The following is an 18,168-nucleotide window of genomic DNA, read 5'->3' as shown; positions in this document are numbered from 1 at the left end:
AGAACGCTCAAATATTTAGTGTAGGCATAACCATAGAAAGGTGGATTAGGATTTCAGGAGGAAGGCACAACAGAGAACCGTCATTGTTCAGGTCATCCTTATTTTACCACAACACTATAGGACCAGGAAATAATCACATCGATGAAGCAGCACCCGCAAGCAGTGCTTACGCCATAAGAAACGAAGTGCACCTAAAATGAAGCACACGAACAGTTGTGCTCAGACTTCGGTCGTCTGGTTTATGTGTTTGAACTCTTCTGTAGGATTCAGTTTGCCAGCCACTCTAAAAGAAAAAAAATCAATTATCATAATAGAATAACCCTGTTCTCATGTGTTGAAGACTTTAGTGAATTATGTTTTACAACACTTAAATAATGTCCCAGATCATAATTATCAACTTGATTAGCTAATTTACAGTTAATAATGATGGGGAACTGACTTCCGAACACCTATTAAGCTAACTGAATTGTAACGTTGATAATGTTGGCATAAATATAATAGATGAGAAACGCTTCATCAATACTAAATAAAAACAGCAGTCAGAAAGATTTAATAATTATGTAGATTAGTTTCGGTAAGTCACAAAAAAATTATATGCTGGCATCCACATGCTGGTCACCTGGAGCAAATGGCAACTGAAGTCAGTGCTACCAACCAATCGTTCGACACAAAGCAGACCTCTCCAAAACTTTAGTCTTTTAGTAGATATTTTCGTTAAATTTCACGACACGACTTTTGTCTTTGATTGTACATAAAATTACAAATGATGCCTTTTCATTATAAGGTCCAGTTGTTAACTCTTGTAACTAAGTAAGAAGTTTTACCATTATGAAGTCCAATTATTGATACCTAAAGTTGCAATTAATCACTGTTACACTCTCTGCTGTTCTGAATAACCCTCCTATCCCACCCTTCACACTCCCTCTCAGCCCCCCTCCCTTTTATATTTATAACTCGCTAAGCTGAATAAAAGCATGTGGCACTAACCGGAATACTTGTTGAATACTAGAGTTGTTCTGTCGATGAAACGTTCTGACTTGATTGTTTTGAATATACTGGATGGTTGTACCACATTAGGAGGTAAAATGCTGGGAATTGTAACTGAGTTATCCATTGAGAGTGTTGAGCCTAATGGACTTAGGTGTGTTGAAGTGAAATATTATGACAGTGTGTTGACGTGCATTTTAACCTGAAGAAGTAATACACACTTAGGACATGTTGATGCGGTATACGTAGTAATTGCAGAAATTAGTTACATAGTGCCTACAGTATGTTAATGTAGTGAAATTAGGATGTGCTGAATGAGATGTACTTATGATGTATTGTGTGACTTGCTAACAAAAGTATTGTGTTGCAGGATGACAGTGCCAACCTGATGAAACCCAACGGTCCAGCAATCCCTAATGTGTCGGGCCTCCTCTCTAGTCTACCTGTGGATGGTCTTGACACCCCCAGCCTCTCCACCGCTCCCTCCACGCCTGCTCCTTCCACCCCTGCCCCCTCCACTCCAGCCCCTTCCACCCCAGTCCCCACTCCCTCTTCTACTCCTGCTGCAACCACTCCCATCACCCAGGCTCTTGCCACTCCACCCACACCAGCCAGCCCAGCTACTGAGTCCCGCCCAACTCCAGCCTCCTTGGGAGGAGGCAGTAGCTCCACACCTTCTTCTCCCTCCTCCACCCTGGTGTCAACTGCCCTCACCACCACCACTCTAACCTCCACCTCCTTGCCAGCACCATTGCTGAGCCTGGCACCCACTACACCCAGTATTACCACCCCTCCCACCACATTCTCATCTACTGTGCCCACATCTCAGTATGATCAGAAGCAACAACAGCAGCCAACACAAAATCAACAGACAGAAGAAGATCAGCAACAGTTGCAGCTCCAGGAACAGGAGCAGCAGCAGCAGCAACAGCAGCAGCAGCAGCAGCAGCAGCAGCAGCAGCAGCAGCAGCAGCAGCAGCAGCAGCAGCAGCAGCAGCAGCAGCAACAGCAGCAGCAGCAGCAACAACAACAACAACAGCAACAACAACAACAACAACAACAACAACAACAACAACAACAACAACAGTTGAAACAACAAGCTGAACAACAACAGCAAATGCAACAGCAGCATCAACATCAACAACAACAGCAAGTAGAACAACAGAGGAAAGAACAGATGCCTTCTCCTGGGCAGAACCAGCTCCCAAGCCAACACCTGATGCAGCACCAGGCTCCCCACCACAACCCTATGCGTGGTCCACCTCACCACAACCCTCACCCCACCCAGCACCCAGGCCAGATGGCACCACACCACCACTCCCAGCAGACCCCTCACCGTGGCCAACTCCCCTCTCAACAGCACCCAGCCCAGCTAGGTGGCTTGCTGCCCGGTGGCTTACCCTCTCCTCTTGCCACCTCTCTCGCCTCTCCTGCACATCTGGCTCGGCTATTTGGTGAAGGCAGCCACCCCCACCTGTCTAGCCACCAGGCCCCCCAGCCTCCCCCAGCATCCATGAGTCCATTTCACCCTGGCTTTCCTCGACACCCTCACCCCTCTCCTGCCATGCAGGTTATGAATGCCATGACAAATCTAGGCCATCATGGCCCTCGTCTCAATTCAGCAGACATGGAGCCGTCACCAGAAGCCCTCCTCTTCACCAAGCTCACCAACCCTCACCTCACCCCAGGACAGGGTAATGGAGGGGACTTGACGCGCCCCACTCAACCACCCAGCCAGTATGACACTCATGGGGACACTCCCTCCCTGGCTGCAATGGTGGACCGAGCATCTCTCATGTATCGGGACGGCCTTGATGCCATCAAGACCGAGCCAGAGCCTATCTTAAACTGAGTTATAGCAGGATTCAGAGTCTGGTCCAGTGGAGTTCAGCATTCGAGTCTCTAGACCGAAACAGTAGTCTAGGCAGTGAGCTTAGACGTCACAGTTGCTCCGTTGAAAGGCCAGCTCACAAGATTTGAAACTCATTTTTGGAAAAAGTTGAGCTGCAGTATGGGGCATGGGCGTGTACTGACCTAAACTGGCCCATTGTAGCAGAGCAATCCAGTGTGGCAGTGAGGCCCAGTGTGGTGTGTAAATTTGTGCAGTGTATAGAACTTTTTTATGGCGTTATTTTTTTGTTTAGGGACCATATTCCTCCAGGAGAATTATGCACACCTCTTTATAAGAGCATATTTTAGTTCATATGTAAATACTGTAGTAGTGAGAAGTAAGGAAGTAGCTTTGCATTTGCATTTGTCCAAAGCAGTTGGGCATTACCTCATAGTGAAACTCATTCATACATAGTGTCACTGTACAAACTGGACATACTACTATTCTCCTTATGTACATATTACTGTAATGGTGACTGGTGTATGTACAGATATATGCTACCTTGCACACTTTGATCTGTTTAAATACAGTAAATAGGTTTTGTACCTTTTTAAAAGGTATTGTTGCTTTACTTGTTAGTATATAGACCACAAGATGATATGTCACCAGAGTGTAGTAACCTCTTGGTGATTTTGTGCATTATTTATTTGGTGATGTTGAGTGTAGCATCGTGTCACCGAGAGAGGCTGTGGCTGCCAGGCTGATCTACACTACACTCACATCAGTTTAACTAGCAACATACTTCATATATATATATATATATATATATATATATATATATATATATATATATATATATATATATATATATATATATTTATATTTATATATATATATATATATATATATATATATATATATATATATATATATATATATATATAATGTATCATAAGTAAGAGGTCATTCCTATAACCAAAATTACTGGTATCTTAACTACCTGTCTGTTGAGATTATGTGCTGTGTAATACCAATCTTGTGTTAGTACCGTGTAAGGTAGTGTTTCAGTGTCACCGCCAGCTCTCAGTACTTCAACCTATAAAGTATCATTTGCAGTGTGATTACTGTCGTCATGGATATCAAAGACTACATAAGGAATCTGATTGATTGTTATACTTGTTGATTATGTACTATGCTAATTTAAGTTGTGGATTGCGGTCCAAAAAAGTTGTTCTTAATTTCCAATTGATTTTATAGCCATATACAATTATATAACCAAAGTATACATGATAGGTTAAGGCTATTTTACTACTGCTAGTATGTAAGATGTGACTTTTAGACTTAAGCAAGTGAAGTGTTGCACCAGTGATGTTCCCTGCTTCTCGGCTGAACAATTATTTTTGATTTAGGTGCAGCCTTGTCAAATCAGAGGCCTTTGTTGCAGTATCTCCACCATGGAAGCAGGGTCAACATTACCGTTTTAGATTAGATGTTACCAGTATATTACAAGATGTGGCAGCAGAGATTCTGGCTTGGAAACACATTCTGAGTGGTTTTCCTTGATGCATATTCTCTCCCTTTCCATCTCTTACTCTGTACTATTTGATTCTTAATGTTGCATGTGGGGCGAAATTATCTGCCGTTTCCTCCACTTCATGCTATACTGATTTCTCATACATTCCCACTCAGATTTTCTGCTGCGTGTATACCATTATCTTTATTATATAGTTTTTATGTTTACCATCATTAGATCACTCATGAATGCATTTCTGTAAGTATAACCCCCCTTGATGCTGTTATTTATGTTAGTGAAGTATTGTAATCCTCCCTCACACCACAACTACTCAGGCAGCTATTGGGGACTTCCTATATTGATTCACGCAAGGAACTTAAAATGGTGCGTGCCTTCCCGAACATTGGCTTATGTTGTTCCTGCATATCAGGATGCCACAACATACCACGTTTAATTTTGGACCTTCGCTGGCTGATGAAACACTAGCTCCACAGAACAAAAGTAATAGAAACATCTGCTCCCTTTTGTTATAAAGCCCAATAGTTGGTCACGTACATATTGTGATATATATATATATATATATATATATATATATATATATATATACATTATATATATATATACATTATATATATATATATATATTATATATATATATATATATATATATATATATATATATATATATATATATATATATATATATATATATATATATATATATATATATATAATATGAAAACTCTGGCCACGAGACGCATATAGGCTGACCCTTTGCCTGCCATCCACTCCCTCTTGTCTCCTTCCTCAACCTTTGTGCGTATGTTCGTGTAGTAGCATTGTTGTGGTGCCCATATTCATCCTTCTTCCTCCACTTTCCATCTCTTCCCGGTTTATCCCAACTTATTCCCCGACCAGGTCCCCTCCTCCCCTTTAAACTACCGCTGTGTGCATGTTTTTGTTGGTACTGTAATGTATTGTGGTTGGTAACATTAGCTTGTCAAATCACTAATCAACGTAATTTAATGTACCAGTATCAGGAATCATATCTCAAAAAGAAGAAAAAATTGCATAAAATAATGACACCTTTTATTATAAGTTGTACCGAAATCTTGAGAAATTGATTCTTTGATGTATCTGCTGTAAGTTCATGTAGCTCGGACTAGACCAACGGATAATAGGTGTTTGTTTGGCCACCGTGCCATAGGAAGGGACGTGCCTGTAGACGCTCTAAATAAAGATTAAAAACGAGCCACTTTGCATTATTCCATACCCAGCTGAACTTTAGATATGATTTGGATATGAAAAATAGTTCTGCTGATCTTGCTAGTTGGGAATGCATCATCCCATTCCACTTGACATGCACACAGAAAATATAATGATTGTCATTAATGCTTCTACAAGTACCCTAAATGTAGCCTGCCTGTTGGTGGATAGGTACCAATTTTGAAAAAAAAAAAAAAAAAAAAAATTCTAGTCAGTTCTTTCAAGTGCTGGAGCATGGACAGACAGACAAGGGCAGAGCCAACGAAAAATGTAACCTTCATGCTATGCAGATAGTAAATTTATTATTGAAACTTTCCACATCCCTGTGGGAAGTTTTCTTGTTATCGTCAAGATTATTATTATTATTATTATTATTATTATTATTATTATTATTAATCTACTCTTCTTTTTCTCCTTATCATTATATTATTATTATTATTATTATTATTATTATTATTATTATTATTATTATTATCCATCCATCCATACACCATTCAATCCTATGTCGCCCCATCAGGACCGTAGGAACCCGGTGCTAGGCAAGTTGGTCCTGATGAGAGTGACCAGCCTCATTTATCCCTGAGTGGCATTACGTGAGTAATAAACCCCAACCACCCCTTCGATATAGACTTTCACCAGCTCAATCCGATTGGAGCGCCTACTAAACCACCAGGCGCCAAAATTTGGTTATGTGGTTACCACCCAGCAATGTAAATGGTTTCCTGGTGTACAGGAAACCATTTGGCTTGTCACTCAGTGTATAGTCACCCACAGGCAGAAGGAAGAGGAAAGAATGAAAGAAAGAAGAGGGAATGTAAAGTCACCCGTAGGCTGAAGGACGAGGAAAGAATGAAGGAAAGAAAGACAGAAGAGGATGGAAAAGAAGGATGGAGAAGAGGAAAGGGCAGACACCCGAGAGCAGCACTACATCGAGTGAGTGGATGATGAGCGCTCCCACATACCACATTATTATTATTATTATTATTATTATTATTATTATTATTATATTACTTATTTTAAAACTGCGATATTTCAAAGGCTATTTGACCCAGAGCCTTCAAACTGGTCAACTTAGTCGCATAGCTGTCCGCTTCATTTGGCACAATATGGTGGCAGTCCGTCCGTCAACCAGATTTCCGGATGTTATCCGGAAAAGGAGAGACAGCCACACTATTTCAAAAACTATTTAAGTTAAGATGCAGAAATTTAGATGCAATACTGCCGGAAGACGGACACAGTGCGGAAAGGAGTATGGTCCAATCGGTTGATTATTCTCTGAGCTTACATGGGGTAAAAAATTGGAACTTTTCCAGATATTCCGGATGTCACCTAATTTTTCATGAAGGAATAAAGTTAAAGCCACCAATCTTGGTGGAGTTATACTGTGATGACCTAAAGTGATATGTACAAGATCAGTGACCTTGACCTCAATGTCCCTTTATAGTTTGGCTTCTGGTAGACAATGGCTATGGGAAGTTTTTCTTTGTCAAAATTGACCTTGGACAGTTTTATGGTGTCTAATTATTATTAAAACTTTCCACATCCCTGGGGGAAGTTTTCCTGTTTTTCTCATTATTATTATTATTATTATTATTATTATTATTGTTGTTGTTGTTATTGTTGCTGTTAATTTAAAAATTGCTATATTTCAAAAGTTATTTGGCCTAGATCCTTCAAACTTGGTCAGCTTAATCGGACAGCTGTCAATTTTTTTTTTTTTTTGGCTAAATATGGTGGTAATCCGTCAGCTGGATCTCTGGATATAAACAGGAACAGAGAAAAGTGTGTCAGCCACGCTATCTCAAGAACAGCCACAGGCAGGAAGCTGAAATTTTACTACATTATAGCCTTAAGGCGGACCCAGTACGGAAAGGAGTATGGCTCCAGTCGGCTGATTACTGTCTGAGATTGTCTGGGGTAAAAAACTGGAACTTTTCCTGATATTTCGGATGTCACCAAATTTTCCATGAAGGATTAAAGAAGCTAGAGTCACCAAACTTGGTGAACTTATAAACAATGATGACCTAAGGAGACATGTACAAGACCAGGGACCACCTCATGGTCCCTTTATGGCTCGGCTTCTAGTAGGCAATGACTGTGGTTAGTTTTTCTTTATCAAATTGTCCTTGGACAAGTTTACGGTGTTCTAGTTATTATTATTATTATTATTAATATTATTACTACTACTATTATTATTATTATTCTGAGGCATCTGATATTTAGCAGTCAGAAAAATTCTATCTGAACTTCAGTCGTGCCAAGTAAATGCACGCAAATCATATGCTGTATAGTCTTGGGTTTCTCTTCACTAGTTATTGTGTTGGTACAGCATACAGTACAGTATATGCACGAGATTCAAAGTAGCTTTCCAACGTGTACCAACAAAGCCCAGTGATTATGTCGAGATGGTATAGTATCAGACCGAATGAAGTGAAAGATGGGACAATGCTGAATATAAAATAATTTAATAACATTCTGGGGCTTGCAGCGATTAATATTCTACATGGGTGCCATTTGAAGTTTCTCTGTATATTATCCTCTCATTCATGACACCGCATTTCGTGCATACTGTACGTGAAGAAATAGCATATTAAAACGTTACTTAAAATGTAAATTTTTTCCAAAACTTTGCACGGTATAAACCTTCATGTTTCAGCATGTTTCATACAACTGTTTCATAGTCTAGTGATAAGTTCCTAAAACCATCACAGTTCGAATTTGTTTTGAAGTAGTGAGTAAATTAAGCTTTATCCCTGGTGTTTGCAGATTAACATATTCTGATTTGCTGAAGACCGCACTGGGAAGACGGAAAGAATTTTAAGGAACTGAACCTGGGAAACATAAAATGACAAGAAGGAGCACTGAGACAGTACAGTGTCCTCACGCCAATCAGTTGGTCTAAGGTCCCCTAAATATGCTTTGCCCTGTGATCTTGACCTTCGCCGATTGCTCTCAAAATGAATCCCTTCATCCTTGTTTTACCCTGAACCCTTCCATAAAGTTTGGCAAGTTAACCTTGTAATGTGACCTTAACCTTTGTGATCTCGACATTGACTTTTCACAAATTTTAATCCTGCATTCTCGCCATACCCTGAACCCTCCCACAGTGTTTGGTCTAAACAGGATAAACATTGTTTAAGTTGTCCTTGGCTTGTGACCTTGACCACTGACCTCTTGTTCTCAGAAACCATATGTCAATCTCTTGGTCGATCCTCAACACTTCCACTAGGAATGATCCAGTTTTATTGTTCAGACACAGACTGGGTTGAGCTCTAACCCTGGCCGGTGATCCTGACCTTTGACTGGTTATCAGAAATGACTCACTCTCTTGTATTATGTGAACTATTCCAAGACGTTTGGTCTAGCTCGGACAAAAACTCTGATCTCGGTAGGCCAAATAGTGACTTTATACATATACATATATATATATATATACACACACACGCAAACCTCGATTTAAGGGACCTCCATGTAAGGGATTTCGGAATTAAAGGACTCCATATTCTACCTGTCAAACGGGCTGGACCATTCAAAAAGTCCGCTGCTTGAAACATTAATGTCTTTATACAGTAACTGTAAAATAATATAATCATATATATATATATATATATATATATATATATATATATATATATATATATATATATATATATATATATATATATATATATATATATATATATATATATATATATATATATATATATATATATATATATATATATATAGATATATATATATATATGTGTGTGTGTGTGTGTGGTAGGTGGGGGCGCTCACCATCCACTCACTCAGTGTAGTGCTACTCTCGGGCGTCTACCCTGTCCTCTCTTCCATCCTTCTTTCCTTCCATCTTCTTCTGTCTTTCCTTCATTCTTTCCTCGTCTTTCTGCCTGCTGGTGACTTTACACTCCCTCTTCTCTCTTTCATTCCTTCATTCTTTCCTCTTCCTTCTGCCAGTGGGTGACTCTACACTGAGTGACAAGCCAAATGGTTTCCTATACACCAGGAAACAATTTACTACGATGGGTGGTAACCATATAACCAAATTTTGGCGCCTGGTGGTTTAGTGGGTAATTATTGTGCTCCAATTGGATTGAGCCGGTGAAGGTTTATTTCCAAGGGGTGGTTGGGGTTTATTGCTCACGTAATGCCACTCAGGGATGAGTGAGGCTGGTCACTCTCATCTTAAATGTCAGGACCAACTGCCTAGCCCCGGGCTCCTACGCTCCTCACGGGGCAACGGAGGATTGGATGATGGTTGGATGGATATATATATATATATATATATATATATATATATATATATATATATATATATATATATATATATATATATATATATTATATACTGTATTTATGCAGGGAAGAAGGAGCCAAAGGCCAGGAGCCCACAAACCGTTCCTTCCGAGAAAACAACAAAAACAATACAAAAGAGAACCAAGTTCAAGATCGTTCATTTCGAGATGCCTGGACACACTGCCTTTGAAAGACTGGAGTTCATAGGAAGTAGGAAATACAGACAGAGGGAGACATGTCCAGAGTTGACCTGTTGCATAAATGAAGGACTGGGAGTAATGGTTAACTTTTGCATTAGAGAGACGGACAGAAAAGGGATGAGAATTTGTTGCTAGATGAGTGCTACGCGCCCGTCGTAGGGATGGAGGGATGTAAGCAGATAGTTCAGAGGAGCAGTGACCATTGAAGTAGCGATAGAAAAGACATAAAGATGGAACAGTGCGGCGAAGAGACAGAGGTTGAAGGGAGCCAGTAAAAGGAGGAGAGTTAATGAGACGAAAAGCCTTTGACTCCACCCTACTGAGAAGAGCTGCATGTGGCGAGCCACCCCACAGATGAGAGTTGTACTCTAAACAGGCGAATAAAACCCGTGTATAAAGTCAACAACTGTGCAGGGGTGAAGAAGGCACGGAGTCAGCTTAGCACACCTAAACTCTTGATAGCAGATTTTACAAGAGATATAATATGATCTTTCCAAGATAAGTCCCGAGTGAATGAAACAGCAAGCATGTCCAAGGATGATGCAAGATTAAGCTGGATATTATTAAACATTACTGGGTGCTCCTGTAGAAGATTTTGTCAGGTTGATAGGTGTAACAACTGAGTCTTTGATGCATTAAAAACAAAAGATTATTTTTACCCTGTCAGAAATATGAGCCTTGTCAGACATTAGGTGTGCCATAGCCTCATCCCTTGTCTGTTAAAGTAACTGCTGAGATGGACGTTGCGGGAACCGAATGGAAAGGCGAAGGGTAGAATCATCAGCGTACAAGTGGACAAGATTAGATATACAGCTTAGAAGGCCATTAATGAATAAAAGGAAGAGTTAAGAGTGAAGAGAGAAACCTGTTTTGTACATGGGAAAAATCATCCAATATATTACTACTATGCCAGGAATAGAACCCAGGACTCTCATGTGAGAGCCAGGCAGCACACCACTACATCACGACCAGGTAAAAGTTATCTCACCTTGTCACAATCTTGCAACCAATGTCCCTCCACCCCCAACTGAGGGCCTGAAGAGGATAGATAACCCTCTGGCAATCGGGCAAGTAGATACTTTTAATCTATCCCATCATCCATCACTGGAATGTCTTGATCCTCTTCCTGATGCATTTCTTCTGTTGGGAAGCTGTCACCATCCTCTTGTACTTCAGCTCATTGGTCCTCCTCAACATCCTCGGCTGCACGAGAGCACGATTCCTCGGAGATGTCCCAACTGTACTGTCCTGGCCCATTATACTGCCACAGATGATTCACGTGTACCACCTTTGGGTGAGACTTCCTGCCTCCCCGAATCTAATATGTCACGTCTGATAGGCGGTCCAACACACCGTAAGGTCTGTTCCAAGGGCTCTGCAGCTTCAGTGACTGTCCCTTCTTCTGCTACGGATTATATAACAAACTTGGTCACCATCATTGAAGCTAACCTCACTTACCTTGGCATCATACTTGCACTTCATCACTTCGCCCGAAAACTTTACAGCTTCTCGCACCTGATGATGTATGTCAGCCAGCCTTTCCTGAAGATGCTTCGCATAGCTGGAGGTGTCTGTAGGCACCTCTTCACCAGGTGGTCTTCCCACTAACAAGTCAATGGGTAAGTGTAACTCGTTGCCCAACATCAGATTTGCAAGTGTGTAGCCGGTAGACTCATGGGATGCAGACCGACATGCCATCAGCAATGCAGGTAATTTTTGGTCCCATTCCATCCGTCCCTCAATGCAGTACTTAGCCAGTTCTTGTCCCAGGATCCAGCTGAATTTCTCCAGCATCCCATCTGACTGTAACCTTAGTGGAGTCGTCCTCATCTTCTTGATCCCCAGTAATTTACAGCACTCATGGAGCACAGCAGACTCGAAGTTTCTTCCCTGGTCACTCTTCTTCCCTGCCACTCTTGTGGCATCCCAAATCGATAGAAGAACTAGTCAATCAACAGCTCAGCAACAGTCGCAGCCTCTTGATCATGGGTGGCATATGCTACTGGCCTCATTGTGAAGTAGTCCATGGCAACACATATACACCAGTGTCCTCTTTCAATGAGTGGCAGAGGTCCAGCAATGTCTACTGCAACTCTTTCCATCAGTGCACCCACTTGGTTCAGCTGGAGAGCATCACAACGACGTTTCTTGGGTCCCTTCTTGGCACAGCATACATCCCGCTCCTGACCCCAATGTTACATCCCCGTTCCACACTGCCACAGGCTCCAACAGCAGTAGTTAAGTATAGGAAGGATGTTGCCCAGTAAGTTGTTCTTCCTAGAGGCAGCCTTTAGGTGTACAGTACACAAGATCAGCTTAGGTGTCGTAAATAAGCACTGCCTTCCTAAGTTCACTGTCTTTATTTTCCAAATAATTACACTTAGTGCATTCTAATGTCACTTCACTATCTTTACAAATACCTATTATATACAAACTTTACTAACTGCAGTAACACTTCACTGTTTTCCAACAATACTTCAATATTTTCTCAAGTACCAAAGATATACAAACTGCACTGATACTGAACTACACTCAAACTGAACTGAAAATCGACTGAAACTGCTCTAATCTCTTCCCCATCTGTATATAAGTTTTCCTGTATTCTAGAGTGTTCTACATTTCTCCACAGTTCTAGTGTATTCCCGAGAGAGCAACGGTTACAACAGTTACCAACTCGGAGACATCCAAAACATACCAGAGTTTTCTTACACTGCATAACACTCTAAATTATTTAGCATACAAACTTAAATTAAATTACATAATTTAACAAACAGCCACATAAATAAATCATTACTGACAAAAAGAGCATAAAAATTAATGTACAACTTGCAAAATATCTATACTCACAAACAGCAGGCTAACTAGTAACTCTGACTCGTACGGGAACTACGGAAACATTGAGAAACTTCTGGACTACCTAACTACCAAATCCCACTTCCCAACAATATATATATATATATATATATATATATATATATATATATATATATATATATATATATATATATATATATATATATATATATATATATATATATATATATATATATATATATATATATAAGTCTATTGATATACAATATATTCTTTTATCAACATAAAATTGTGTTTGGCCTATCTCCTCATACCCAAGTTTGTCCCACTTTTCATCTGCCCATTTCAAATATTTCTACTATGCCTACTGCTTGGCCCACACCGAACCTTCTCTACTCTTCTCACCTCCCACACAAGCTTGAATCTATTAATGAGTTGACGCAGTGCAGGCTTTGTTTTTACTTCTCTTGCAGAGATCGAATGTTCGGACACATCTTTGGCACGTGCTCTGTTGGTCAGGTGTTTAACCACTCTATTCCCGTCAATCAAACTCTGAAACGAACTCTGGAAGAGAAAAATCCAGCAGTAAGCATACCAAGTCTGTCTCTGTCTGTCAGTAGGCTTACACCAGGGGGCCCGGGGGACTAGGTTCTTTGCGGGGCCCCCCTCCAACATCTAGTGAGATTTAATGAAAAATACAGCGCTGTTGTTTGTTATAAAAACCATTTTTCAAGACCCAGCGGCGTTGCACCCACCGGATGCAATGTCAGGTGACGACTGAGACCGTGAGACGTGTCTCGAATGTATCGAAAGGTTTAGGTTACAAGTTGCCAGAGATCCCATTCTCAAAACTTATCTAATATCTCAGCCGGAATTGTCGAGATGATAAATATATATATATATATATATATATATATATATATATATATATATATATATATATATATATATATATATATATATAAATATATATATATATATATATATATATATATATATATATATATCTATATATATATAAATAAATTTTTAAGGCTTTTGGGCCCCCCCCCTCAATTGAGTGCCCGGGGGGCAATTTCAAACAGCACCCCCCGCCCCCTATAGGTACGCTACTGGCCTACACATTTATTACTTCCACCTAATGTTCCAACTTACAGCCCCTTCCCCCTTTCTCCTCTTCCCCTCTCTCACAACAATATACACTCATTACCTCCACCTTGTTTACATTAAAATCCGGACGTACAGAATGCAGACTTCATCTGAATCCGTACACATTATCTCCTACCTTCTTCAGGCTGACGAGTTACTTTGTAAGGAAAGGGAAATTGGAGAAAGAGAGGAAACAGGTGACAACGACGGGGCAGAAGAAATGGGTGGATTGAATTATTGATGGGGGATAGGTGAGAGAGAGAGAGAGAGAGAGAGAGAGAGAGAGAGAGAGAGAGAGAGAGAGAGAGAGAGAGAGAGAGAGAGAGAGAGTGTATGTGTGTGTGTGTGTGTGTGTGTGTGTGTGTGTGTGTGTGCAAAAAGGTGATGAGTATAAAACCTCAGCACTGAGATGAAAAATATATCCTTTTTGTGAATCACCATGCACATAGTAATGCAGTCCAATAAGAAGCGAGAGACAGAGACATGTGTTGTGATACAGATAATCAATTAACGGCATGTAATATTCATGAAGGGCATGATAACACCCTTTTCTCATCTCCTCCATCATTTTACTCGCTTGGCAAATGAAACAGTCGACAGGTGTTGCTGAGTAGAAGACGTCTTTAATAGTGAGTGATTAGTTTTATGAACGATTGTATAATGCCATGATAAACCGAAACATAGTATCAGTTATAAAGCTTCTTAGCAGACTAATATCCAAATACTCTCATTTCTTCTTCCTTTACTACTGTTGGTGAGTATACTGTACATAGGATGTAGGAAAGTATATCCACAGAAACCACATTGAACTAACTTTCTTACAGTTAATCCTGGTTGTAAATATATGGTTTTTAATGTTCCATTATAGTTTATCCAAATATTAGTATTAGCTTTAACACTCCACTTTGGTTATCGATGTCGTTCTGGAGCCATTGTGGTAAGGGGGCGACGTAGATGCATACAAGTTGAGCCATGCCTCTCATCACTTCCCTCTCGTTTACGTAATTCATTAAATTGCCGTGAGTCCTCTCCTGTGTAGGCTATCGCACGCTGACGATGTTTTCCCAAATATTTTCAGAGGTGCTGAAATCACAACTTGCTGGGCCAGCCCAGTACTTGTATGTCTGACTGTTCCTCAAACCACATTTTTACATTTCTGCTGGTATGAACTGGGCAGTTGTCCTGCATGAAAAGTACTCTCCTAGGAAAAGGGAATGCACACCGGGTAGCAATACCTCATCTAGTATCCTTAAGTACAGTACTGCTCCATGGTGAATCTTCCCTCGATTTTAGTTACTGTTCCAAAACCTTACAGCCAGACTCAGTCCCACAAGTTACAGGTAACGTGGCCACTTTTTGCATCTTCTTAAATGTCTTGTAAGACATACCTGTAGGACACGAAATATTGTTCAAAATAATACAATAGCACTGGACAGACAAGTCATGAATGGGTAGAGTGGCATTAAATTCTCCTAGAGAAACATGTGCAGTAGGGGTATGACTTTTTGTTTTTTTAATGCGAGGAAGAAGGAACCAAAGGCTAAGCTCGCAAAACAGTTCTCTCCAAGAAAAAAAAAACAATACAAAAGTGAGCCAAATTCAAGATCTGTTCATTTCGAGATGCCTGGACACACTGCGTTTGAAAGACTGGAGATCATAGGAAGTAGGAAATACAGACAGAGGGAGACAGTTCCAGTGTTGACTTGTTGCATAAATGAAGGACTGGGAGTAACGGTTAATTCTTGCATTAGAGACTTGGACAGAAAAGAGGTAAGAATTTGTTGCTAGATGAGTGCTCCGCACTCGTCATAGAGCTGGAGGGATGCAAGCAGACAGTTCAGAGGAACAGTGACCATTGAAGTAGCGATAGAAGAGATAAAGATGCAACAGTGCGGCAAAGAGACAGAGGTTGAAGGGAGCCAATAAGAGAAGGAGAGTTGATGAGACGAAAAGCCTTTGACTCCACCCTATTGAGAAGAGTAGTATGTGGGGAGCCTCCCCACACATGAGAGTTGTACTCAGAACAGGGGCGAATGAAATCAGTGAATAAAGTCAACAACTGTGCAGGGGTGAAGAAGGCACGGAGTCGGCTTAGCACACCTAATCTCTTGGAAGCAGATTTTACAAGAAATGCAATATGATCTTTCCAAGATAAGTTCCTAGTGAATGAAACCCCAAGCAAGTTCAAAGATGACGCAGGATTGAGCTGAATATTATTAAACATTAGTGGGTACTCCCGTGGAAGATTTTGTCAGGTTGATAGGTGTAACAACTGAGTCTTTGATGCATTAAAATAACAAGATTATTTTTACCCCAGTCAGAGATACGAGCCAAGTCAGACATTAGGTGTGTCATAGCCTCATCCCTTGTTTGTTGAAGTGACTGCTGAGATGGACGTTGCAGAAACCGAATGGAAAGGTGAAGGGTGGAATCATCATCGTATGAGTGGATAGGGTTAGATGTACAGCTTAGATCATTGATGAATAAAAGAGAGTTGGTGTTAGGACAGAGCCCTGAGGAACACCACCACTGTTGATAGATCTAGGAGAAGAACGATGGCCGTCTACAGCAGCAGCTATAGAATGACCAGAAAGGAAGCTAGAGATGAAGGCATAGATAGAAGGATAGAAACCATAAGAGGGCAATTTGGAAATTAAAGATTTATTCCAGACTCGATCAAAAGCCTTTGAGATGTCAAGTGCAATGGCAAAGCTTTCGCCAAAGTCCCGAAAGGAGGATGACCAGAAGTCTGAAAGGTAGGTGAGAAGATCGCCAATGGAGCGTCCCTGACGGAACCCATACTGACGATCAGAAAGAAGGTTGTGATAGGAAAGATGCTTTAAAATTTTTCTGTTAAGAATAGACTCGAAAACTTTTGAGACACAGGATGTTAAAGCAATTGGACGATAGTTAGAGGGTTGGAAATGATCACCCTTCTTTGGGACTGGCTGAATGAGAGCAAACTTCCAGCAAGAAGGAAAGGTACAAGTTGAAAGACAAAGCAAAAGAGTTTACCTAGTCAGGGTGTAAGCACAGAAGCACAGTTTTTGAGGACAACAGGAGGGACTCCATCAGGCCCATACGCCTTGTTAGTACTGAGGCCAGCGATGGAAGAAAATACATCAGCTGAAGAAATGTTAATGTCAACTATGAGGAAGTCAGAGGGGGGGAAGTGATCAAGGAACAGCACCGGAATCGTCTAAGGTGAAATTGGAGGAGATAGTTTGAGCGAAGAGATCTGCTTTACCAGTAGAAGAAATAGCTACAGAGCCATCAGAGTAGAAAAGAGGAGGGAAGGATGATGAGGTAAAGTTGTAACTAGATGTAGATGTTAGGTAAATGCATTTGTCTTCAACCTATACTGATAATGGTATCCAGTATCCTTTCTGATATAAGGAGAGAATTAGAGAGTTGAGAGCATTTAGTATGGATGAAATTATTTTTAGCAGAGTGAAGAACAGACTTAGCACGATTCCGGGCGGAAACATAAGAAAAATGTGATTCAGAGGTGGGTTGGTTTCGGTACCTTTTAAAGGACCTCTCCTTGTTGCGGTCAGCAATAGAACAATCATGATTTAACCAAGGCTTTCTTGCATTAGTCAGAGGATATGAGAAAGGAATGTATGCTTCCATGCCTGAGAGAATAACCTTAATGTGCAAGGCACACTCAGATGGCTCCCGGCCATGGAAGCAATGATCATTCCTGGGATAATCAAAGAAGTACTGCCTGAGGGCCTCCCAACCCGCATCTCCAAAGTGCCACAGACAACGTTTCTTTGGAGGGTCCACAGGCCGTACCGGAGCGATAGGACAGGTTGTAATAACGTTATGATCGGAGGAGCCCAATGGAGAGAAAAGATTGACCATGTAAGCAGAAGGATTAGCTGTAAGGGAGAGGTTAAGTATGTTGGAGCTCTCTCCAAGGCGGTCAGGGATACAGGCAGGGTGCTGTACAAGCTGCTCTAGGTCATTAAGGATAGAAAAGATGTAGGCTTGTTAACCAGGTAGATCAGTGAAAGGAAAGGAGAGCCAAAGGTAATGTTGAGCATTGAAATCTCCTAGAATGGAGATTTCAGAGATAGGAGAAATGAATAGAATGTGTTCCATTG

At 40.7% G+C, this 18,168-nt stretch overlaps 1 protein-coding gene across 1 annotated transcript in view; it reads left to right on the top strand.

The window, feature by feature from the left end:
* The window catches only part of LOC145392377 (uncharacterized), a 767,527-nt gene extending 764,628 nt beyond the window's left edge, over window positions 1-2,899 (top strand). The window contains exon 7 of the mRNA XM_080266779.1: window positions 1,358-2,899. Coding sequence (XP_080122905.1) covers window positions 1,358-2,839 — 1,482 coding nt within the window. The 3' untranslated portion in view covers window positions 2,840-2,899. The remainder of the gene's footprint in view (window positions 1-1,357) is intronic.
* The last annotated feature ends 15,269 nt before the right edge of the window (window positions 2,900-18,168 follow it).

This window comes from Coenobita brevimanus, chromosome 22 (genome assembly GCF_032717465.1).
Source record: "Coenobita brevimanus isolate Jiangsu-jjx chromosome 22, ASM3271746v2, whole genome shotgun sequence".
NCBI classification, from domain to species: domain Eukaryota; kingdom Metazoa; phylum Arthropoda; class Malacostraca; order Decapoda; family Coenobitidae; genus Coenobita; species Coenobita brevimanus.
Note: the sequence above shows the minus strand (reverse complement) of the source record. Positions and strands in the feature narration are given on the sequence as shown.